Source organism: Mauremys reevesii, linkage group 2 (assembly GCF_016161935.1).
Source record: "Mauremys reevesii isolate NIE-2019 linkage group 2, ASM1616193v1, whole genome shotgun sequence".
In the NCBI taxonomy this organism is placed as follows: domain Eukaryota; kingdom Metazoa; phylum Chordata; order Testudines; family Geoemydidae; genus Mauremys; species Mauremys reevesii.
The window spans coordinates 237,825,455-237,851,302 of record NC_052624.1 but is presented as its reverse complement, the minus strand read 5'-3'; the positions used below and the strand labels follow the sequence as shown (position 1 = coordinate 237,851,302).

General features: G+C 42.6%; 1 protein-coding gene across 8 annotated transcripts in view; it reads left to right on the top strand.

Annotated features, from left to right (window-relative positions):
• The window catches only part of SNX16 (sorting nexin 16), a 41,146-nt gene that overhangs the window by 3,360 nt on the left and 11,938 nt on the right, over nt 1-25,848 (top strand). For all 8 annotated transcript variants that reach the window (XR_005595273.1, XM_039528111.1, XM_039528106.1 and 5 more), the window contains 3 exons: nt 5,948-6,405; nt 13,734-13,820; nt 17,959-18,107. Coding sequence is in view for 7 of the 8 variants with exons in the window: in XM_039528111.1 (XP_039384045.1) it covers nt 6,031-6,405; nt 13,734-13,820; nt 17,959-18,107 (611 nt within the window). In the remaining variant the exon portion in view is untranslated. The remainder of the gene's footprint in view (nt 1-5,947; nt 6,406-13,733; nt 13,821-17,958; nt 18,108-25,848) is intronic.

Genomic DNA, 25,848 nt, shown 5'->3' with positions numbered 1-25,848 from the left:
ATATTCCTCCTTAGTCGTCTCTTTTCCAAGCTGAAAAGTCCCAGTCTTGTTAATCTCTCCTCATTTGGAAGTTGTTCCATACTCTTGGTCATTTTTGTCGCCCTTTTCTGAACCTTTTCCAATTCCAATATATCTTTTTTTGAGATGGGGCGACCACATCTGCACTCAGTATTCAAGATGCAGGTGTACTATGGATTTATATAGAGGCAATATATTTTCTGTCTTATCTATCCCTTTCCTAATGATTCCCAACATTCTGTTCGCTTTTTTGACTGCCACCACACACTGAGTGGATGTTTTTAGAGAACTATCCACATGACTCCAAGATCTCTCTTGAGTGGTAACAACTAATTTAGACCCCATCACTTTATATGTATAGTTGGGATTATGTTTTCCAATGTGCATTACTTTGCATTTATCAGCACTGAATTTCATCTGCCATTTTGTTACCCGGTCACCTAGTTTTGTGACATCCCTTTGTAGCTTTTCACTGTCTGCTTTGACTGTCTGTCTTAACTATAGACTTAACTATCTTGAGTAGTTTTGTATCATCTGCAGATTTTGCCACCTCACTGTTTACCCCTTTTTCCAGATCATTTGAATATGTTGAATAGTACTGGTCCCCGTACAGACCCCTGTGGGACACCACTATTTTTCTCTCTCCATTCTGAAAACTGACCATTTATTCCTACTGTTTCCTATCTTTTAACCAGTTATCAATCCATGAGAGGACCTTCCCTTTCATCCCATGGGCAGCTTACTTTGCTTAAGAGCCTTTGGTGAGGGACCTTGTCAAAGGCTTTCTGAAAATCTAAGTACACTATATCCACTGGGTTCCCCATGTCCACATGCTTGTTGACCTCTCAAAGAATTCTAGTAGATAGGTGGGGTATGAGTTCCCTTTACAAAAACCATGTTGATTCTTCCCCAACAAATTATCTTCATCTATATGTCTGACAATTTTGTTCTTTACTATAGTTTCAACCAGTTTGCCTGGTACTGATGTCAGACTTGGGGTATGTCTACACTATGGGATTACTCCGATTTTACATAAATCGATTTTTGGAAACAGATTGTATAAAGTCAAGTGCATGCTAAGCACATTAATTCGGCGGTGTGCGTCCATAGTACTGAGGCTAATGTCGACTTCCGGAGCATTGCAGTCTCCCCTGCCCATTGGAATTCTGGATTGAGATCCCAATGCCTGATGGGGCAAAAAACATTGTCATGGGTGGTTCTGGGTACATGTCATCAGGCCCCCTCCCCCACCTTCCCTCCCTCTGTGAAAGCAATGGCAGACAACTGTTTCACGCCTTTTTTCCTGGGTTACCTGTGTGGACACCATACCACGGCAAGCATGGAGCCCGCTTAGCTCAACGCAGCAGCCATGAACATTGTAAACACCTCATGCATTATCGTGCGGTTTATGCTGAACCAGAACCTGCAAAACCAGGCGAGGAGGAGGCGGCGGCGGCGGCGGCAGCGTGGCGACGAGAGTGATGACGTGGACACGTAATTCTTTCAAACCGTGGGCCCCGGCACTTTGGAGATCATGGTGTTAATGGGGCAGGTTCATGCCGTGGAACGCCGATTCTGGGCCTGGGAAACAAGCACAAATTGGTGGGACCGCATAGTGTTGCAGGTCTGGGACGATTCCCAGTGGCTGTGAAACTTTCGTATGCGTATGGCCACTTTCATGGAACTTTGTGACTTGCTTTCCCCTGCCCTGAAGTGCAAAGACCCCAAAATGAGAGTAGCCCTCACTATTGAGAAGCGAGTGGCGATAGCCCTGTGGAAGCTTGCAACGCCAGACAGCTACCGGTCAGTCGGGAATCAATTTGGAGTGGGCAAATCTACTGTGAGGGCTGCTGTGATCCAAGTATCCAAAGCAATCACTGAGCTTCTGCTACCAAAGATAGTGACTCTGGGACATATGCAGGTCATACTGGATGGCTTTGCTACAATGGGGTTCCCTAACTGAGGAGTGATAGATGGAACACATATCCCTATCTTGGCACCAGAGCACCAGGGCAGCCAGTACATAAACCGCAAGTGGTACTTTTCAATGGAGCTGCAAGCACTGGTGGATCAGAAGGGATGTTTCACCAACATTAACGTGAGATGGCCGGGAAGGGTTCATGAAGCTCGTGTCTTCAGGAACATTACTCTGTTTAAATGGCTGCAGGAAGAGATTTACTTCCCAGACCAGAAAATAACTATTGGGGATGTTGAAATGCCTATAGTTATCCTTGGGGACCCAGCCTACCCCTTAATGCCATGGCTTATGGAGCCATACACAGGCAGCCTGGACAGTAGTAAGGAGCAGTTGAACTATAGGCAGAGCAAGTGCAGAATTGTGGTAGAATGTGCATTTGGACGTTTTAAAGGGTCGCTGGTGCACTTTACTGACTCGCTCAGACCTCAGCCAAACTAATATTCCCATTAAAAGCAGCAAAGAGTCCTGTGGCACATTATAGACTAACAGACGTATTGGAGCATTAGCTTTCGTGGGTGAATACCCACTTCGTCGGATGCAACAATATTCCCATTGTTATTGCTGCTTGCTGTGTGCTCCACAATCTCTGTGAGAGTAAGGGGGAGATATTTATGGTGGGGTGGGAGGTTGAGGCAAATTGCCTGACCGCTGATTACGTGCAGCCAGACACCAGGGCAGTTAGAAGAACACACCAGGAAGTGCTGCGTATCAGAGAAGCTTTGAAAACCAGTTTCATGACTGGCCAGGCTACGGTGTGAGAGTTCTGTTTGTTTCTCCTTGATGAAAACCTTCCCCCTTGATTGACTCATTCCCTGTAAGCCACCCACCCTCCCCCCTTCGATCACAGCTTGCTTTCAAAGGAAATAAAGTCACTATCATTTAAAATCCATGTATTCTTTATTAATTGATTATAAAACGAGGGAGAGAACTGACAAGGTAGCCTGGGTGGGGTGTGGGAGGAGAGAAGGAAGGAAAAGGCCACTTCAAAACTTGTTGAATAACAGCCTTTTGCTTGGGCTGTCCACTGGGGTGGAGTGGCAGGGTGCATGGAGCCTCTCCCACCCACGTTCTTGGGTGTCTGGGTGAGGAGGCTATGGAACGTGGGGAGGCAGGAGGGCCGTTATACAGGGGCTGCAGTGGCACTCTGTGATCCTGCTGACCTTCCTGAAGCTCCACCAAATTCAGGAGCAAGTCCTTTTGATCCCGCAGTAGCTGCAGCATTGCATCCTGGCTCCTCTGATCTTCCTGCTGCCACCTCTCATCTCGAGCGTCCCTCCAGTCCTCACGTTCGTTGGCCGCTTTCCTGTACTGTGATACTGTGTCCTTCCATTCATTCAAATGAGCTCTTTCGCTGTGGGTCAATTGCATGATTTCAGAGAACATTTCATCTCGTGTGCGTTTTTTTCACCTCCTTATCTGAGATAGCCTTCGGGACGCAGGAGGGAGGCTTGAAAAATTTGCAGCTGTGGGAGGTAAAAAAGGGAGAGAAGTATTTAAAAAGATACATTTTACGGAACAATGTGTGTACTCTTTCATGGTGAACAACACTATTCACCTTACATATCACATGCGATTTCGGTACAAGTTCGCATTTTGCATCTTAATATTGAGTGCCTGCAGCTTTGGTGTTAGAGATCACAGACACAGGGCCAGGCAACAGAATTCAGCTTGCATGCAGCCATGGTAAGCCATTGTCTTTCGGCTTCTGTAACCTTCATAAAAGCAGGACCCTCCTTTCCCATACCAAGCAAAGCCCATTGAGTGCTGCAGTTTTTGTGTTAATGTGCAGCAGCAGAAACCAAACTAACCGCACCCCCAATCCAATTATCTGGGATGATCACTTTACCCCTCCCCCCACCGCAAGGCTGGTATCAGGGAAGATCCCTGCTAGCCAAACACAAACAGCTCAGCGCCATTCCCCCCCCTCGCCCCCTCCCACCCCCCCGCTTGGCTAACTGCAGGGAGGATTTCTTTTCAGCCACAGGCAAACAGCCCCATAGGACCGGCCACCTCTGTCTCCTTAATTAAATTCCCGTATTTCAACCAGGTTACCATGAACGATATCACTCTCCTGAGGTTAACACAGCAAGATAAAGAACGGATGTTGCTTGAATGCCAGCAAACACTGGGACCATACACTGCCATGCTTTGTCATGCAATGATACCAGATTACTTGCTACTAGCATGGCGTATAAGTGTCCTACGATGGAGGATGGAATAAGGCTGCCCTGCCCAGAAACGTTCTGCAAAGGCTTTTGGAGTACTTCCAGGAGACCTTCATGGAGATGTCCCTGAAGGATTTCCGCTTCATCCCTGGACACTTCAACAGACTCTTCCAGTAGCTGTACTGGCTGCGAAGGCATCCCAAGTCCTCAGGGCAAATTAATCATTAAAATATGTTGCTTTTAAACCATGTTTTATATTTACAAAGGTACACTCACCAGAGGTGCCTTCTATAGCTTCATGGTCCGGGATATCGCCTTGGGAGGGTTGGGAGACTACTTCAGTCAAGCTGAGAAAAAGATTCTGGCTGTTGGGGAGAACGGTGTGCTGTGTGCTCTCCGCAAGGTCGTCGTCATCATCATCTTGTCCGTCCGCAAAATCCTCAGGCATGGCTGAGAGTACCCTCTCCTCGGAATCCACGGTTAGGGGTGGGGTAGTGGTGGCGGCCCCCCCAGAATTGCATGCAGTTCAGCGTAGGAGTGGCATGTCTGCGGCTCTGCACCAGACCGTCTATTTGCTTCTTTGGTTTTCTTGTAGGCTTGCCTGAGCTCCTTAACTTTCACGCGGCACTATAGTGAGTCCCTCTTGTGTCCTCTCCATCATGCCTTTGGAGACTTTTTCAAATGTTTTGGCATTCCGATTTTTTTGGAACGTAGTTCTGTTAGCATGGAATCCTCTCCCATACAGAGATCAGATCAAGTATCTCCCGTACAGTCCATGCTGGAGCTCTTTTTCGATTCTCGGACTGCATGGTTACCTGTGCTGATGAGCTCTCCAGGCTGGGTAAACAGGAAATGAAATTCAAAAGTTCCTGGAGCTTTTCCTGTCTACCTGGCCAGCACATCCGAGTTCAGATTGCTGTCCAGAGCGGTCACAATGGTGCACTGTGGGATAGCTCCCGGAGGCCAATACCTGCCCTGCCTCTTCTGGCCAAGGCCACGTCCCACTTGCTGCTCTCAGCGCCCCCTTCCCCCCCACCCCACCCCACTGTGCTGAGAGCTAGGTCGGGGCCAAGAGTCGGTGAGGGACCTGAGCTCAGCCGGGGTCAAGTTCTCAGCTGGGACCGGCAGAGCTCTCGACCCTAGCTGAAGCCCGGAGCCTCTCCCCTATTCTGCCCCTTTTGTGTGCCCAAGGCCCCATCCCATTCTGCCTCTTCCCCTGCAGTTCTGCCCCCACTCCACCTTTTCCCTCCAAGGCCCCCGCTTCTTCTTCTCCCTCACCCCTGCTGCAGCCCTGCGACTGGAAAAGCTCTGTGCCCCTGCCAGGGCCCCAGGGACACAGCAGGGAGTGAGAGTTCCTCCAGCCCTGGGGCCATGGCAGGGGGAGATTTTTCCGAGCGTCCCAAATCCGCCACTGTTCTCCCTTCTTGGCAGTGTGAGGTTTGGGGAGGCTTAGCCTCCATTACGCATCACCCATGATGCAACAGTATTTAAATAAAATCTTTTTCTTTGGGTTTGTGTAATGGAATGCAAGTCGTACCTTAACTATCCATTCAGGTTTTAATTGCTCTGAGAGGTAGAGGACCTCTCTGACAATGCACCTTTTAAAAATTAAAGATTAACTTTTGAGGAGGCACTTAATATGATCGCAAATTCCATGTAATGGTGTTTTAACTGTTACGTTAAGATAACTGTGGACTCCTCCAAATACAGTGTTTTAATATTATATTCATTGTAGAAATATTAAGAAAGATAGTCATTTCAAAGGTTTTTTTTGTTTTGTTTCCAGATATTGTATTCTTGAAAAGAAGAGAATGAACCTTAAATTCTTGGACCACAAAGTGTAGATTTGTTGAAGTTTTCTAATGAAGAATGGCAACTCCCTACGTTCCTGTTCCTATTCCTATAGGAAGGTCCTCTTCCAACTTTACAACAAACAGAAACCAAAGAAGTTCTTCCTTTGGGAGCATCTCAACAAACTCAAATTCTTCAAAAGGGCAGCTGGAGGACTCTACCATTGGTAATTTTAAAAAGATGAGTGTGCCTGAACAGATTGGCTCCACATCATCTATATGTAGTAGCCCACTTGTTAGGACTAAATTTACAGGTGTGGACACATCTGTTGAATACTGTACTCAGCCTATGGAAGATGTTGAGCAAAATACAGACTCTGGGAGCTGGGAAGATCGACCTTCTACACCTACCATACTGGGGTATGAGGTGATGGAAGAAAGGGCAAAATTCACTGTAAGTTTGTTTCAGAGAAGTGCAGTTCCTCCTGTAAAGATAATGGGATCATTAATTTTATTTCATAATGCTTTTCATTTAAATAATTAAACCTTCCGTTCAAGGATCTCAAAGTGTTTTACAAACTTTAATTTAGCTTCAAAATACTGCTGTGAGGTGTCAAGAGTAGTTTCCCCATTGTACAGATGGGGAAACTGAGGCACGTAAGTTTTCTTTCCCAAAGTCTCAGACACTCTGCAATAGAACCCAGTTCATTGCCTCATAGATTCCAAGGTCAGAACAAACCACTGTGATGATCTAATCTGACCTCCTGTATAACACAGGCCCATTGAATTCACCAAAAATAATTCCTAGAGCATATCTTTTAGAAAAACATCCAATATTGATTTAAAAATTGTCAGGGATGGAGAATCCACCATGAGCCTTGGTAAATTATTCCAATGGTTAATTTAAATTACAAACTGTTAAAACTTTACACCTTTTTTCCAGTTTGAATTTGTCTAGCTTCAGCTTTTAGCCATTGGATCATATAGCTTTCTCTGCTACACTGAAGAGCCCATTATGAAATACTTGTTCCCTAGGTAGCTACTTAAGACTGCAATCAAATCACACTTTAACCTTCTCTTTATTAAGATAAATAGACTGAGCTCTTTGAATCTCACTGTAAGGCATGTATTCTGATTCTTTAATCATTCTCGTGGCTCTTTCTGAATTGTCTTTCAGTTTATCGACATCCTTTTTGAATCGTGGTTACCAGAACTGGCCACAGTATTCCTGCAGCGGTCACACCAGTGCCAAATATAGATATAAAATAACCTCTCTACTCTTATTCGAGATTCCCCTATTTATACATCCCAGGATTGCATTAGCTCCTTTGCCCACAGAAATAAATTAGGAGTTTATGTTCTGCTGATTATCCACTCTGACCCCCAAATATTTTTCAGAGTCACTGCTTCTCAGGTTAGTCCCCCCACCAGGGAAGTGTGGCCTGCATTCTTTGTCTGTAGATGTATATATTTACATTTAACCTATTAAAAGGCATAATGTTTGCTTGGGCCTAGTTTACCAAGCAATCTAGATTGCTCCGAGTCAATAACCTATCCTTTTCATTATTTACCACTACCCCATTTTTTGATGTCATTTGCCAACTTTATCAGTGATTTTGTTTTCTTCCAAGGTCATTGATAAAAATGTTAAATAGCGTAGGTCCAAAAACCTATCCTTGCGGGACAGACCTGGAAACACACCCACTCATTGATCCTTTCCCATGTACAATTATATTTTGAGACCTGCCAGTTTTTAATGCATTGAATGTTTGCCATGTTAATTTTATATCATTCTAGTTTTTACTCACAATGTGCGGTACCAAGTCAGATACCTTACAGAAGTCTAAATATACCCAAACTTGTAAATTCATCAAAAAAGATACCAAGTTAGTTTGACCAGATCTATTTTTCATTAACCCTTGTTGATTTAAATTAGTTACAATACCCTCTTTGTATTCCTGTTCAAGTCCTGTATCAGCAAATCTGTTACAATCTTTCCTCCTTTCAGGTCAGAAATTCCTTGGAAAAAAACACCAAGCAAGTGATAGAATCATAGAATCATAGCTATCAGGGTTGGAAGGGACCTCAGGAGGTCATCTGGTCCAACCCTCTTCTCAAGGCAGGACCAATGCCTAACTAAATCATCCCAGCCAGGGTTTTGTCAAGCCTGACCTTGAAAACCTCCAAGGAAGGAGATTCCACCACCTCCCTAGGTAACCCATTCCAGTGCTTCACCACCTTCCTAGTAAAAAAGTTTTTCCTAATATCCAACCTAAACCTCCCCCACTGCAACTTGAGACCATTGCTCCTTGTTCTGTCATCCGCCACCACTGAGAACAGCCAAGCTCCATCCTCTTTGGAACCCCCTTTCAGGTAGTTGAAAGCAGCTATCACATCCCCCCTCATTCTTCTCTTCTACAGACTAAACAATCCCAGTTCTCTCAGCCTCTCCTCATAAGTTATGTGCTCAAGCCCCCTAATCATTTTTGCTGCCCTCTGCTAGACTCTTTCCAATTTTTCCACATCCTTCTTGTAGTGTGGGACCCAAAACTGGACATACTACTCCAGATGAGGCCTCACCAATGTCAAATAGAGGGGAATGATCACATCCCTCGATTGCTAGCAATGCCCCTACTTATACAGCCCAAAATGCCATTAGCCTTCGTGGCAAGAAGGGCACACTGTTAACTCATATCCAGCTTCTCATCCAGTGTAACCCCTAGGTCCTTTTCTGCAGAACTGCTGCCTAGCCATTTGGTCCCTAGTCTGTAGCAGTGCATGGGATTCTTCTGCCCTAAGTGCAGGGTAAGTAGCTAAGGGAGAGATTGTTCACATTTTAATGTCTGAAAGATCATTTGTCCTCTTTAAAACAAGCATTAAAAGACTGACATGTTTTTTATCTTTACAGCTGTTAAAGAACTTGCTAAAATGCCAAAACTACATGTTTTGTAGCTTCTTGTTTTGCCAGTGTTAGCCCCTTTAAACAGATCTGTTGTGTTCCAAACACTTCAGTATGAATGCATGAACAATAAGCTGCAAACAATCACGTCTGGCATCTCATGTCAAAATATCAGCTTAACTGTTCTGAAAATTATTTATGGAATGTGTGGAATAGCTGCCAGTTGTAATTCCTTTGACATCCCATTTAGAACTAAACAGATGAAGAAGGCATTTACTTCAATGAATGTGTGGTTGAGGCACTTCACTGAGACTTCACATTCCTGAAGATTGTGACATCTAAGTGAAAAAAATCACTTGTGGTTAAGAGGCCAATGTGACATAATGTGTACAATTTCCTAGTAATGGTCAGGAAAATAATATTAATCACAAAGGAAGTAGGTGCAAATTAGATGGGGCTGGAAATTGGTGAATGGACATTTTTTTTCTCTCTCTCTCTCTCTCTCTCGCTCGCTCTAATTCAGCTTCAGTTTCTTCCAGGTTAATAGCGACTGGAAGTTAATGCCATCAGACACTTACAAATATATATTTTAAAAATGAAAATTATGAATCTCTTTGTAAGAAGTTTTTTCACTTACAGTATTTTAAAGGAAGTTATTTCGGTGACTTCATACATTTCTCAACTTTTAACATTATCCTCGCTATCATTCCAAAAAACATATTAGCAAAATTGTCACATATAAGTTAGTTTTTAGGTTTCTAATAAATACTAGCTTCAAAACTGTGGTGACAGAATGAGTGGTGCTGTTATGCTAACAAGTAAATTTGGTCTAAAAAGATGCTAACAGTGAAGTCGTTATAAGAACAACCATGTTCACTTCAGCTTCTTTTAAAATACAAAGATAAAATCATCAAATGCAAAAGGACGAAGTAAGATATAAATAAATGCCTCTATTCTGTAACACTTAAGGTCATATTTAATTAATATAAATATTTTTACAGGATTGGGGGCAAAGTTTTTTTTAAAAATACAACCATGGAGAGCTTAACAAAAGAGAGACTTGGCTTTGGACTACAATAAATCTTTTAGTTTGGGAATCCTATCATATGTGCTCCAGATATTCTATTTACACTGATACTTAATTTTTCAGGTTTTTTGCTCTTGCTGAATGCCTTTCTTCTCTTTTCTATAACTGTTGCATTTGAAAATATGTAGTGGGGAACTATTCAACATCTGTGTTTCATGTTTTCAATAAGTAAGTGAAAACCAAGTTACACCTATATATACTATGAGCATTAAGTAATCATTGAATCAATCATTGATAGGTCACATCAGCAATCAGACCTGTGAAACCTTCTTAAAATCAGTAAGGCACAGAGGAGGAAGAGGGAAGGGGATGGAAGCCCAATAGAAATAGCTTTTTGAAAAGTTACTAGGAAGAAGACTTCCTTGCTATAGTGGTCAAATACTACGTTTAATATCTGGTATTCCCTAAAATATAAATAGCCTTGAATTTCCATTGTTTGTAGTTTTTGGAATTCAATGACTCCTGCAAGAGTTGCTTTGCAAAAGTTAAAATTCATTTTTATTATGGAACACTTTGCTGCTAAAATTTAGTATAAATTTATTGAAATACTTTACTGTTAAACACTTGGTTTCATATAGTAAGGTGGCTAAGCCAAATGATTGTTTTTAAAATATAAATCTTTTGTGTCTAGCACATAAAGCAATGCAAGTAAAGTTGTAAACCAATTATCAGTTGGAAAACCCGACATAAGTCTTGGAAGATATGAGGGAAGGGTGATTTAAATTATGATAATCTTGGAAGATGTTGACCCAAAAAATATTCAGGACGTGGACAGATTCATTATTTTCTGCATATACGTAAGCAGTCTGTCCTTTTGCATAACTCTGACTGCAGAACTCTACAGTCTTTTAAATGGCTTTGTGGACTTGTTTTTTTATGCTTATTTAATTGCTTGGTGGCAGAGCATTTTCATAAACTGCAGTAACAATCTCTAAACATGTTGAAAACACAAACCAATTGTCAGTTATAGTATATACATATGAGTGATTTTAGCTTTCCTAACCTACAGTTCTCTATCCTTATGTTTTATCACATCAGCAATTAGTTTGTATCGGTGTCTTGGTTTTGCAAATGAATCTTGTATCATTAGACTGAATTACAAGATAAGATCTTATATTTTTAAAGCACTGTGCTATGCAACTTGCACAGAGAAGTGATTTCTATCAGTCTCAAGGCTTCAACATATAGAATTCTATACTCCTAAGAAAGTTGGGTTTTTTAAAAAGTTAATTAGTGACTATAATAAACATAGGGTATGCCTATGCAGCAAAGAAAAACTCACAGCTGGCCAACTCGGGCTCACAGGATGCTGGTCTGTTTCATGGCAGTGTAGACTTCTGAGCTCAGGCAGAGCCCAAGCCTTAGGACCCTACAGGGTGGGAGGGTCCCAGGGCTTGGGCTCCAGCCCAAGCTTGGAAGTCTACACAGCAGTGAAACAGCCCGACAAGCCCAAGCCCAAGTCAGCTGGAATGGTCTAGCCACAGGTTTCTCTTTACTGTGTAGACATATCCATAAAGACCTGTCCATAGATGTTTTTGTATTTTCTTTTTCATATCATTCTGTGTATTTATTTTTAAACCATAGTACAACTGTGTACACTTTTTCCTTTATGAAGGACCAAATAAACAAAAAGTAGTCTAACTCTCTGAGAAGGATTCACATAGATTTCCCAGAATTGAGAGTTATTAGCTACTGAGACTATAGCAAAAATTGTATTTACCAGTAAATGAAGAATCTTATATAAAAAACTTGAAGTACTGTAAAATTTCTTATACAAGGGGAAAAAGATGGTTAAGAAAAATGTACGAAGAAGCAGAGTATGTACAGGATATCTCTGGGGGAAGAATTATAAACAATAAAAATTCCAGAAATTTCTTGCTTCTTGTCAATTCAACCAAGGAGCTGTATCAACCTATACTGTGCAAAACAAAAAAAACAAAAAACCCAGTCCTTGAATATTAACTAAACTTTTCATTATTTTTCCTTACACTGGGAAATCAAGGTTGTAATCTTGGAGTACTGGAAGTATCTTCACATTGTTTTTACTAAAACTCATGAGTTCTTGATTCACTGTAGATCTTCGTGTACTTAGCTACTACATATTGTAGATCAGTGATACTCAACTTATTTTCTTTTGGACAGTGTTTAATATTTTCTATATTACAGCACCTCTTTAGCTCCATACCATGCATTCATGCATTTTTCTATACCATTATCTCTGCCTCTGTCACTTTTTTTCCTCCCTCTTTCCTCTCCTCCATATCCAAAAAGGTTGAGTCTCCTAATCATAATGAAAGGTGGAAGAATACTGCCCTGTTGACTGCAGGGAAATGACAATCTTGAGTAGCTTGCAGGGGGAGTACACAGTGCATGGGAAGAACATGAAGGTTCATGCATGCATGGTAAAGGGGCTTCCACCCTTGAGGTCTGTTGCCTTGCCACTGGGTTGGGATGCGGGAACGAGCTAGTCAACTGGTTCTCATGGAAGCCCAACTCTCCTATTTAGACTTCCCTGGGCTTTTCAAAAGCCTCTTCCTCCATTGTGGATAAGGCTAAAAGGGACCAGCTTTCAAAGGTAAGTGAGACCCAGGATTTCACTGGTGATCTTTTTGCTATGGGGAAAAATGGGAAACCTGAAATCTTCAGAGTAAGGGCCTCCCTTGATAACTGTTGCCCTCCCATGGAGGAGAGGTAGAGACATTCAGAAGTGAGTTGAGTCCCAAAGGTGGGCCTACCTGGGTCTACCCCCAAGTTATTGGTTGTACGTTGGAAGTCCTGAACACCAGACTGGACCCACTTAAATACCTGGTGTTTGAGAGATGGGGAAGGGGCACATTAGTGTTAAAGTTGTGGCTTGCTGCTTAAAATACATCCTTTGTGCCTCTTGTTCATTTGCCTGCATGTCCTGATCAAGTGGGGTTGTTGTGATGTAATGACACCACATCTGAGTCAAGTGATCAACTACTACAATTTTGATACTGTCAGCTCAGTCACTCTGAACTAGTATGTACATTATTGGCTGGTCTGTCATGTTCAGTCATTTGGGAGGACAAAAACTACCAGGCTGAATAAAAATTTAAGCCAAAACAGTGATTGTCTTTTTTGGGGGGTGGAAGGTAGGGGAGGGGATTGTCCTGCAGTACCTACATGTGTGAGTATGTGCAGCCAAGTTTTCAAACCATTATCCAGTGCAGATCTGGATCTTTTACATGATACAGAGTTCAAAATTAACACTGCTCCAGAGCCTGCTTGGTAGCATCAATGTTATATTTAAGAGAGAGATTGGTCTCATGGATTAGTAAAAAGTAAAGCTGGAATACAGGCTAATTCCAACAGACCTAATTAGTTATAGCATGTTTTATTGATGTATCTTTGGTACCAGAGGTTTCAACTTTGGAAAATACTGTGGGGAAAATCCTGGCTCCATTGAAGTCAATCAGAGTTTATAATTGACTTAATTGGAGCCAGGATTTCACCCTTTGTTCTTAGAGAGAAAGGAATTTCCATTTTTTTCCTTCCCTTTCCAAGTCAGTCTTCCTTTCCTTAGTTTCCCCTTCATGATCAATGCATGTTAATTTCCATTTAAATGTTATGAGAGAACTTTTAAATGTAGGGGGTTTTAATCTGTAGAATACCTTTAGTTAATATTTTTGGTTAAACTTTTTTCATTTATGTCATCCTTCCACTTTCTCGAACAGGAGAATGGTTATTTCAGCCTTCCAATCATTGAACTATAATAGGAGGATGCCCGTTTGTTCCCTTTTCTGAAGCTATGCTATTGATTTTTACGTAATAGGTTTACAAAATACTGGTAAAGAGAAGTCCAGAGGAAAGTTGGGTGGTTTTCAGAAGGTACACCGACTTCTCCAGGCTTAATGACAAGGTGAGTAACAAGTTTAAACTGGCAAGTTCTCAAATGATTTTGTGTGATCTATTTCTGTTGTTTCCTTTATTTCTAACTTTGCTTTATTTTATGTTGACCTTTCTGCATCTGCTTTTGCTTTCTTTGCACATATAAAGGATTAGTGTGTTTATATTAATGACTGGAAAACACTGGGATTTATCACTTTTAGAAAATTGATGGATTTTTTTTTAAGTGAAACTGTTTTAATGCTTCATAATACACTGTATGTATCTGAATGCAGGGTATTTAACTCTTAATAATTAAACACTTGGATAGAAGTGTGGTAAGACTATCTAGTTTCTCTTACAAGAATGATAGAGTATTTATCTATCCTCCTCATCTTCATAGTGTCTCTAATGCAGGAGAATCGTATTGATCAACGGTTAGATCTGATGCTCCTGATTTATATGAGCTCCAAAAGTAATATATATGTTTATGGGAAATGCTAGTCTTCTGTATTTGTCTTCAGAGACTTGGGAGTTAATAGATTCCATAAGTATTGATTTTTTTTAATTACAAGAAGCTGATATAAAAGTAAAGGCTAGTACAGGATAGAGCATGTATAAGCCAGCAACTTAACTTTGAACTTTATAGAAATGATATCCTTTTACAGTGAACTTCTTGTGTTTCTGCTGGACAAATTTGTTCAGTGTTTATAGAACACAAATAGTGGGATACGTGAAAATTTAGGAGTATCGGAGTCCACAAGGAGAAATTATATTTTCTCTTTATTCTCAAGAATAACTGCTTCACGTTTTGTCTTTTACTATTTGACATTTCTATTTCTTCTTCAGTCTGTTTATTGATGTTTCATTTTTATATTTCTAAATACATCATAATTTGTCTTTTCATCCTTGTTAAATTTTTGTTCTGTTCTTTCTCTTTGTTCTTTTTCTCCTGATCTAACCAATCAAGAGATTATTTAGGCACATGGACCCAAAAAAGCATGGATGCAACAACGGTTATAACCAATGTCTTGGTTATTGTCTTGCAACTTAAGTAACAACTTGCACGTTGCACATATACGGTGTTTCCTTGGAGTCCTTGTTTCTGTTGTTATTGGTTATCCTCTAGGCCACCTGTATAACAGGTGTCAAAATACAATAGAATGTTTAAACTAGAAGACCACTGAACGTGAATCAGTTTGTCGTCTTGGACAAATTTCAGAGCCTTAACGCCACCTTTCTCATTCTATGCACTGCTTTGGCACTAGCTAAAGCCTGATCATACCCTCTCCCTTCACATTTTCTCTTTCCTTGGCTGTAGTGTTGGTGGTTTCAGTTCAATTGCTAGTAGCCTAGTCATCTATCTAACAATTAACATTTTGTTAGTCATGTCAAGACAAAGGCCAAGAATTGATAAGCATTGAGATTTAACTCAACACTCTTTCTCTCCAGGTCAAAACTGATTTGTTTTGGTGGAGAAGCTTAATCTTATTTTGTAGATGGGGGACTGTAGGCATTTTCTGGATGTATTACAAAACATGTTACTTAGTTAGGATATAGGTTGTGAAAGTTGGAAATTAAGACTAAGCTGTAACATGATATTGTCATGAGAGTTTGTTTGGATGAGTGTGAGTGAAAGCCACTACTATAAAGCCTTTACTTTTAAAGTACCTAGTTGTTTTTTTTTGTCAGCATCATAACATCATAAAGATATTTTGTTTTAAAGGGAAAACTATTGTAGTGGTTTTTTGTCTCATTCCACTTGCAGAATTTCACACCTTTCCGATGAGTACTTTCAAACTTTTTTTGGCATAATTTGGAATTTTTCTTTATAATTTTAATATGTGAATCCTCTCAAAGTTTTAGGATTATAGTACTTTACAGCAAGCTAAATTGGTACTCTAAGGATATACAAGACTTAAAAGAAGCAGAGAGAAAAAGAAGTCTGTCTACTCATATTTATAGATGTTTACTCAGCATGTATTAATACTAGTACTATGCTCTCTGGATATCTGAGCTAAAAGGCTATACATGCAACAGGGTTCAAAAGACATGATGCAATACACAAATCAGCTTAGGCTGTGGATTGGGATGATGGCAGAAACCAGAGATAGTCACAGGTATATGTAGCCTTCAGTTTTCTAGCAAAATAAAGATAACATTACACTTATAAAACCTCTGACCTAGATTAATACTGAGATTCATGAGATAGTTGTAATTTCCCTGAAGTTCAAAATGAAGGTTTCTAGTTGAAATACATGTGATATTTATCATAGAAGTAGACTGGTAGGCAATATTTTTGCTTTTATCATGGAATAGTTTTTAACTGCTTACTGCACTGAGTAACTGATATGTATTATTGTAAGCACAGAGACAGATCTCTCTGCAGTAGTGCATAGATGAATCACATTGAGCACCAGGGTTTGGATAAAGGAATTTGCACAACTTTGAATGTGTGTATCTAATATCACCATACCCAATGTCCCTTTATTCTGGGCCCACCTCATGCTTATATGTCTGTTTAGAAAGCACATGCAACAAATAGGGTTGCCAGACATCTGGTTTTCAACCAGAACGCCCGATTGAAAAGGGATCCTGGCAGCTCTGGTCAGCACAGCTAACGGGACCATTGAAAGTCTGGTTGGCTGCAGTGGCCAGTGCTGTGTGGCTCCCAGAAGCGGCTGGCATGCCCCTCCAGTTCCTAGGCACGGATGCAGCCAGGTGGGCTCCGTAGCTGCCCCTGCCTGCGGCATAGACATGGCCCCAAGCACTGGCTCCGTAGCTCCCATTGGCCAGGAACCACGGCCAATGGGAGCTGCGAGGGTGGCGCCTGCGGATGGGAGCAGCATGCAGAGCCCCCTGGCTGCCCCTGCTCCTACCAGCCAGAGGGACATGCCATCTGCTTCTGGGAGCCACCTGATATAAGCGCTGCCCGGAGCCCACACACCCTCCCGCATGTACCCTACCCCCCTGCCCCAACCCTGATCACTCTCCTGCACTCTGAACTCCTCGACTCCAGCCCGGAGACCCCTCCTGCATCCCAAAAACCTCATCCCTGGCCCCACCCCGGAGCCAGAGCCCTCACACCCTCCCACACACCAATCCCCTAGCCCAGCTTGGAACCCCCTCCCACACACCGAATGCCTCAGCCCCACGCACCAGCCTGGAGCTTCCTCCTGCACCCCAGAGTGTGGACCCCCAGCTGGAGCCCTTACCCCCTCCTGCATTCCAACCCCCTCCCCCAGCCCAGCGAAGAGTGAGTGAGGGTCGGGGAGAGCAAGCAACGGAGGAAGGGGATGAAGTGAGCTGGGGCAGAGCCTCCGAAAAGGGACGGGGCAGGAGGTGGGGCCAGGGTGTTTGGTTTTCTGCGGTCAGAAAGTTGGCAAACCTAGCAACAAATGACCCCTTGTGATTATTTTCAGTTCAAGACCATTATGCATGGTTGAATAAGTAATAAGTTTTATCATTTTGGACAGTCAGTTCACTTTCATATTTGATTTTTATATTTGGGTAAAATAGTGTAAAAGTTATTTCTGACACTTCAAAAACATTTCATTGCTGTGTGAATATGCCACAAAATATTTAGCACTGGGATTTTTGCTGGATCTGTGTATCTTGAAATGTTAATGCTCTATGCCAGAAATGCCTCATGTATGTGTCAAAATTGATTTTGATTGGCTGGCCCAAAAAAGGGATGACTTGCATTCCTCTGGGTTTGTAATGGCTTTTATATATTTTATTTATATAGCACCTTTCATCCCAAAGAATCCTAAAGTGCTTTACAAACTGTATGCAATACCAATGAAATGTTTGATGCTGTAATACTTCAGCATTTGCACAGTGCTTTATAACTCATAAAGGTGTACAAAATTAAAGCATCAGAACACCAAAGTGAGGTGGGTAATTCTTCCCATTTTTCAGATTGAAAAATCGAGACTCAGTTGACTGCCAAGGGCCAAACAATGAATGGCAATGCTGTGATTAGAAATTTACACTATAGTGTGGATTAGTCATTTTATGTATGCCAAATATTCATGTCGCTTGAGTTAATGGGGATGGAAGGGAATTTCTGATTATTAAGGGAAAAGCTGTTTAGTGGCTTATCTAATTCAGTATTTCAGTAGGTACACTATTTGTAGTCTTCCTTCATTTGTCATTGGTTTCTATTTCAGTTAAAAGATATGTTTCCAGGCTTTCGATTGGCACTTCCACCAAAGCGCTGGTTCAAGGATAATTATAACCCTGACTTCCTGGAAGATCGACAGTTTGGACTACAAGCATTCCTGCAGAATTTAGTAGCTCATAAAGACATTGCTAACTGGTATGTGACTGTTTTTTTCCCCCCATGTACTCTAACATCTGGAGTTGGCCTCACTAGGCTCTAACAAACTAGCCTATCTATTTGAGCAGTAAGGTATGGAATTTCGTTGGAGCCCTTACCCCCTCCTGCATTCCAACCCCCTCCCCCAGCCCAGTGAAGAGTGAGTGAGGGTGGGGGAGAGCACGCAACGGAGGAAGAGGAGATGAAGTGAGCTGGGGCAGAGCCTCAGAAAAGGGATGGGGCAGGAGGTGGGGCCAGGGTTGACTAACTAAGTTGGCTGCTTATGCTCTGCAGTCAACTATTATTTAGATTTTACTGCATCTTTTTAATCTCTATAAAGAGGAAATTGTGGTATATTCTATTTTAGATGGTTAATTAAAAACTGCACATTTAAAAAAAAATTAAATGTAAGACAGATCACAAGGCATGTTTACTCTGAGAATATTTCTCTGTGCTGAATACACAATTAATAAATGGTTTTTAATTTATATTGGAATGAGACAATGTTAGGCTTTCTCAGTTTTATGGGCCTACAATACCACACCACAATCACTTCCAACAATGTGCATAAATTTGAGATGTTTAAAGTTATGTAACATAGTATCACTATGCAAGGTAGTTTTATCAGTGGTATAACACCACAAGTATTTCTATATTCTGGTTTTTCATAATACAATAAAAATTTTCTAGAGTCTCACTGATATGAGTCTTTTGAATTGAGGATAATTATACCCTCTTCTTGTGAAGCAAAAGTAACAAATTAAATTTTAAGATTTCTTGGAGGAGTAATTGGGGAAGGAGAAGAGGTTGAAGTGGGTGCTGGGGGGGAGAAGTACAGATTAGAGAGCCTCTGCATGGTAGCCTACATTGAAACAAAGGGAGTCTCTAAAAGAAAGGGAAATGGTGTCCATCTCTTTCACCCTCTCAGGGCTTGCACTTAGAAAGGAGCCACCAAGTTGCTTCCTTAGACTGTATGAATGTTATCGTGTGCTCTTCCCCTCAGCCCTTCATAGCTAAAAAAGCTGCCTTTTTAGCTCAGGTTAATTAACATGCCTTAGCTACCTTGAGATAAAAAACGGCAGTGAAGACCAGGCACTTCAGTTTTACCATGACATAAACAGTGCTATGCCCCTGCCAGCAGTTAACCATGGCAAGTTTACCTCATGCTAAAACTGAAGTGCTTTGTCTTCACAGTGTTTTTTACCTTGGGATAGGTAAGGCATGTTGTTTACCCTGAGGTGAAAAAGGCAGTTTTTTTAGCTTTGAAGACAAGCCCTTAAGGCTTGTCCACACTTGAAATGCTATAGCAGCACAAAGCTGTAGCACTTCAGTGTAGTAGTTGCTACTTGTGCCAAAGGGAGGGCTTCTCCCATTAGTGTAGGTAATCCACCTCTCTGAGAGGCAGTAGCTAGGATGACAGAAGAATTCTTCCATTGACCTAGGGCTGTCTACACTGGGAGTTAGGTTGGTTTAACTACACCACTCAGGGGTGTGGATTTTTCATATCCCTGACCAATGTGGGTAAGCCAACATAATTTTCTAATGTAGACCAAGCTTAAGTCTCCTTACCATAAATGTCTTTTTGCAGAGAGTGCAAAAATTTCTATTGTGTGTTTGACTGAAAGGCATCTTGTTCCAAAATCTTTTTTGGGATTGGTCCTAACTACTTGACTATTTGCATGATAGCTGCATTCCACCAAAAAAATGGAACCGTTAACCAATAGGAGAAGGCTTGTTAGTTTAGGAGACAACACTTTCACTTTCGTCTTGCATCCAATGAAGTGGGTATTCATCCACGAAAGCTCATGCTCCAAAACGTCTGTTAGTCTGTAAGGTGCCACAGGATTCTTTGCTGCTTTTACAGATCCAGACTAACACGGCTACCCCTCTGATACTTAACACTTTCACAGAAGCTGGATCTAGCTATGGAACTTGCTCTCACAAGAGAATAGTCATGGCTCTCACCACTTTCAGAACTAAATTCAAAGCCTTTTTAGCTTAGTTTTTCCTCAGTAAGTTCTTCCTACGTAGACTCTGGTGAGGAGGGAGTGTTAAACTAGTCAAGCTGGGAAGTAAGACTTATTTCTATTTTTAAATAGTTGAGTGGTATTCAGATTGTAAGGCAGTGGTGGCATTAAATACTTAAATACTTAAATTGGCCACCATGATGGCTGTATCACAAGAACCTGAATAAAATAGCTTTCCTGCTGGTCACCTCAGTCTGCAATCTAATTTTATGCACTCTGTAGTATGCTGTGCATTCTGGGATACATTTTTGGTCCAGAATCCATGGTATTTGAATTGACTGTTGGATCTTCTGTTTAGAATGTGCATGTTTATAAAAATGCTCTGAGACTTGTTTGAGAATGTATGTGCGCACAATTAAACAGCCACATTCTTTCAACCCCACCATCATGAAGAAATTGAATATAAAACCCTTTACTAAAAGTGTTTTTATATGAAGTAAAATCAGGAAATTTAGTTATGGCTCTGACAACTGTTACTTGGTCAAGTTGTACATCTGTCTTTAAATTCAGTGTGTGTTTTGTGAATCTCTTGTGTTTTGCTTGCCTCTAACTGGTTGAGTCCCTCAAAACTGCAGCACTGGTTATTATGCTGTACAAGTGTCTCTTAGGCCTGATCTACACTTAAGTTTTATTGAGGTAACTATTTTAATTAAGAGTGTGGCTTTAAAAAACAAAAACGGAATAATTACACCAGGGAAAGCTCTAGTGTGTCTGAAGTTATACGGTGTAAAGGAATAGCTACACCATATAAAGCGCCTGTATATTGGTATAACAGTCCACGCTAAGGGTGTTGTACTGCTAAAACTATATCTGTATAGTTATGGCGGTACAACTTTCTAGTGTAGATAAGCCCTTACTCTGCTGCCATTCATCTGTAGATCTATAAAGGGTCTCACATCTCACAGTGACTCTCATATTTAATAGGTCTGTCATGCATCTTAGAGATAGACATGTTCCACTACAGGATATCCTATAGCCTAGTGGAATGTATGACAAGCCAGGAGACCATGAGTTGTTTTTTCAGCTCTTCCACCAATTGCTGTTAATGTTTCAGCACACTTCACAACCCATATTAACCAAGATCTTATGTCCTATCAAAGGGGTGATAATTATTATTCACACATTTTACATGCAAGATACCTGAAAAATTGCACAAGATCACATCAGGCAAAGCAGGAATAGAAATCCAGTTTCAAATATGACAGATCCACCTGGCCATGCTGACTTTCAGAAGGAATATGCCAAATGATGAGGTATGACTCTACTCCCAACACCAGGAATCCGGTACCTAACATTCCAGTATTGCCTGAGAGATGTGTAGCTACTGGAAAACTATGTGACATGTTGTCTTGTAGAGGTTTGTCCATAGCAGAAATGGAAGAAATTTGTGCTGTGGATTTTTAGGTCATGGGCTTACATCCTGCTGATGACCCATATTGGAGGTTGAGCTCTCCACCTACAAAACTTAACATACCCCTGCAAATCCATGTAATAGGGCAGGAAGGAGAAAGGAGTCTAACCTGCTAAGTAGGGGACTCAGCTGTGCTTTGTTCTTCAGAGGCAGCAGCATCTCTCTTGTCCCTCCACCCTACCCTAGGGGGGAATCTTAAAGGGAAACTCAGTTTCCTGCTGTTGAAATTTGTAGAATAGCTTTACACATGTGCTTGCTTCCTCTGCCTGCCCTGCCCACCAGATGCAGCATAATGCAGCTCCGTCTTTCACTTGGTACTGCTGCCTATTTCTGTTGTTTTGCCTGCTTATAGATAGGTAATAGGACATGGGGTGGGGTGGGGAATCATGTAGTAATAGCTCGCAGGAGAAGCAGAAGGCCTTGCAGAGGGATTAAAAAGGTGAAGAAAGCTACAAAGGGAGAGGCTGTTCTAGATTTGATTTTTGACAAATAGGGAGGAACTGGTTGAGAATTTGAAAGTGGAAGGCAGGTTAGGTGAAAGTGATCATTAAATGGTAGAGTTCATGATTCTAAGGAATGGTAGGGAAAACAGCACAATAAAGGTAATGGATTTCAAGAAGGTAGACTTTAGCAAACTCAGGTTGATTTTTATAGAAGTCAATTTTTTAGAAATCGATTTTATACAGTCGATTGTGTGTCCTGTCACTACGCGCATTAAGTTGGTGGAGTGTGTCCACAGTACTGAGGCTAGCGTCGACTTTCAGAGCATTGCACTGTGGATAGCTATCCTACAGTCCCCGCAATCTCCCCCGCCCATTGGAATTCTGGGTTGAGCTCCCAATGCCTGATGGGGAAAAACATTTTCACAAGTGGTTCTGGGTACATGTCGTCAGCCCCCCGCTTTCCCCCCCCCCCAATGAAAGCAACAGCAAAAAAATCGTTTCTCACCTTTTTTTCCTGGGTTCCCCTTGCAGACGACATACCACGGCAAGTACGGAGCCCCGCTCAGCTCACTGTCACTGTACATCTCCTGGGTGCTGCTGACAGATGTGGTACTGCATTGCTACGCAGCAGCAGCTCCTTGCCTTTGCAAGTTAGCAAAGATGGTTAGCGGTTGTACTGCACTGTCTGCCGCCGTCTCCTGGTTGCTCCTGGCCGACCTCGGTGAGGTCGGTCAGGGGCTCCTGGGCAGACATGGGTGCTCCTGTCCAACCTCAGTGAGGTCGGTCGGGGGCGCCTAGACAAAAATGGGAATGACTCCAGGTCATTCTCTTTAAGTTTTGTCTAATGGAGATTCAGTCCTGCCTGAATATCATGCCAGCTGGAGGCTTCTGTCTCAGGCTGCTCTCCTAGCCGGCAGCACTGAGCAGTCTCGTCTACCCCTTGCTCCCATGGATCATGAAGCCTGGACAATAGTAAGGAGCAGTTCAACTATAGGCTGAGCAAGTGCAGAATGGTGGTAAAATGTGCCTTTAGACTTTCAAAAGCGCGCTGGCGCTGTTTGCTGACTAGGCTGTTTGCGTTTAGATTAGACGAGCACTGGTGTGACTGCTGCAGGACTACTGTGGCCAGTTCTGGCAACCACAATTCAAAAAGGATGTCGATAAATTGGAAGAGAGTTCAGAACGAGCCACGAGAATTATTAAAGAATCAGAATACATGCCTTACAGTGAGATTCAAAGAACTCAGTCTATTTATCTTAATAAAGAGAAGGTTAAGGTGTGATTTGGTTGCAGTCTTAAGTAGGGAACAAATATTTCATAATGGGCACTTCAGTGTACCAGAGAAAGGTATAAGATGATCCAATGGCTAGAAGTTGAAGCTAGACAAATTCAAACTGGAAAAAAAAGGTGTAAAGTTTTAACAGTTAGTAATTTAACTAACCATTGGAATAATTTACCAAGGCTCGTGGTCGATTCTCCATCCCTGACATCACAGAGGCTTTGAAAACCAGCTTCATGACTGGCCAGGCTTCGGTGTGACAGTTGTGTGTGTTTCTCCTTGATGCAAACCCGCTCCCTTTGTTGATTTTAATTCCCTGTAAGCCAACCTTATGAGCCATGTTGTGAGTTGCCCCTCCCTCCATAAGAGCAACAGCAGACAGTAGTTTCGCGCCTTTTTTCTGCAGACGCCATACCACGGCAAGCATGGATCCCGCTCAGATCACCGCGGCAGTTATGAGCACTGTAAACACTGCGCGCATTATTCTGCAGTATATGCAGCACCGGAAACTTCAACAGCAGGCAAGGAGGTGATGGCAGTGCGATGACGAGAGTGATGAGGACATGGACACAGAGTTCTCTCAAAGCACGGGCCCTGGCAATTTGGATATCACGGTGCTAATGGGGCATGTTCATGCCGTGGAATGCTGATTCCGGGCCTGGGAAACAAGCACAAACTGGTGGGACCGCATAGTGTTGCAGGTCTGGGATGATTCCCAGTGGCTGCGAAACTTTCGCATGCGTAAGGGCGCTTTCCTGGAACTTTGTGACTTGCTTTCCCCCATCCTGAACTTCAAGAATACCAAGATGAGAGCAGCCCTCACAGTTGAGAAGCGAGTGGCGATAGCCCTGTGGAAGCTTGCAACGCCAGACAGCTACCAGTCAGTTGGGAATCAATTTGGAGTGGGCAAATGTACTGTGGGGGCTGCTGTGATGCAGGTAGCCAATGCGATCACCGAGCTGCTGCTATCAAGGGTAGTGACTCTGGGAAATGCACAGATCATAATGGATGGCTTTGCTGCAATGGGATTCCCTAACTGTGGTGGAGCGATAGAACGCATATCCCAATCTTGAGACCAGACCGCCAAGGTAGCCAGTATATAAACTGCAAGTGGTACTTTTCAGTGGTGCTGCAAGCACTGGTGGATCACAAGGGACGTTTCACCAACATCAACGTGGGATGGCCGGGAAAGGTACATTATGCTCACATCTTTAGGAACTCTGGTCTGTGTGAACGGCTGCAGCAAGGGACTTACTTTCCAGACCAGAAAATAACCACTGGGGATATTGAAATGCCTATAGTTATCCTTGGGAACCCAGCCTACCCCTTAATGCCATGGCTCATGAAGCCGTACACAGGCAGCCTGGACAGTAGTCAGGAGCTGTTCAACTATAGGCTGAGCAAGTGCGGAATGGTGGTAGAATGTGCATTTCGATGTTTAAAAGCGCGCTGGCGCAGTTTACTGACTCGGTTAGACCTCAGCAAAACCAATATTCCCATCGTTATTACTGCTTGCTGTGTGTTCCACAATATATGTGAGGGTAAGGGGGAGATGTTTATGGCAGAGTGGGAGGTTGAGGCAAATCGCCTGGCCGCTGATTACGCGCAGCCAGACACCAGCGTGGTTAGAAGAGCACAGCAGGGTGCACTGCGCATCAGAGAAGCTTTGAAAACCAGTTTCATGACTGGCCAGGCTACAGTGTGACAGTTCTGTTTGTTTCTCCTTGATGAAAACCTGCCCACTTGGTTCATGCTACTTCCCTGTAAGCCAACCGTCCTCCCCTCCCTCCTTTGATCTCCGCTTGCAGAGGCAATAAAGTCATTGTTGTTTCAAATTCATGCATTCTTTATTAGTTCATCACACAAATTGGGGGATAACTGCCAAGGTAGCCTGGGAGGTGTGGAGGAGGAGGCAAGCACCGGGTGGGGTGGCGGAGGAGGGAAGGACAAGGCCACACTGCACTTCAAAATTTATTGAATGCCAGCTTTCTGTTTCTTGGGCAGTCCTCTGGCGTGGAGTGGTTGGGTGGCCAGAGGCCTCCCCACTGCGTTCTTGGGTGTCTGGGTGAGGAGGCTATGGAACTGGGGGAGGGAGGCGGTTGGTTACACAGGGCTGCAGTGGCGATCTGTGCTCCTGCTGCCTTTCCTGCACCTCAACAATACGCCGGAGAATATCAGTTTGATCCTCCAGTAGCCTAAGCATTGCTTCCTGCCTCCTCTCATCACGCTGATACCACTGATCATCTTGATCCCGCCATCTCTCTTGCTCCCACCACCTGTCCTCACGTTCATTTTGTGCTTTCATGCACTCTGACAGTGTCGGCCTCCAGGCATTCTGCTGGGCTCTTGCAGTGTGGGAGGACTGCATGAGCTCAGAGAACATTTCATCGCGAGTGCATTTTTTTTTTTGCCTTCTAATCTTCGCTAGCCTCTGGGATGGAGATGATATTGGGAGCGTTGAAACCTTTGCAGCTGTGGGAGGGAAAAAAAGGGAGAGTAGTATTTAAAAAGACACATTTTAGAGAACAATGGGTGGACTCTTTTACTGTGAACCAAGCTGTTAACATTACATAGCACTTGT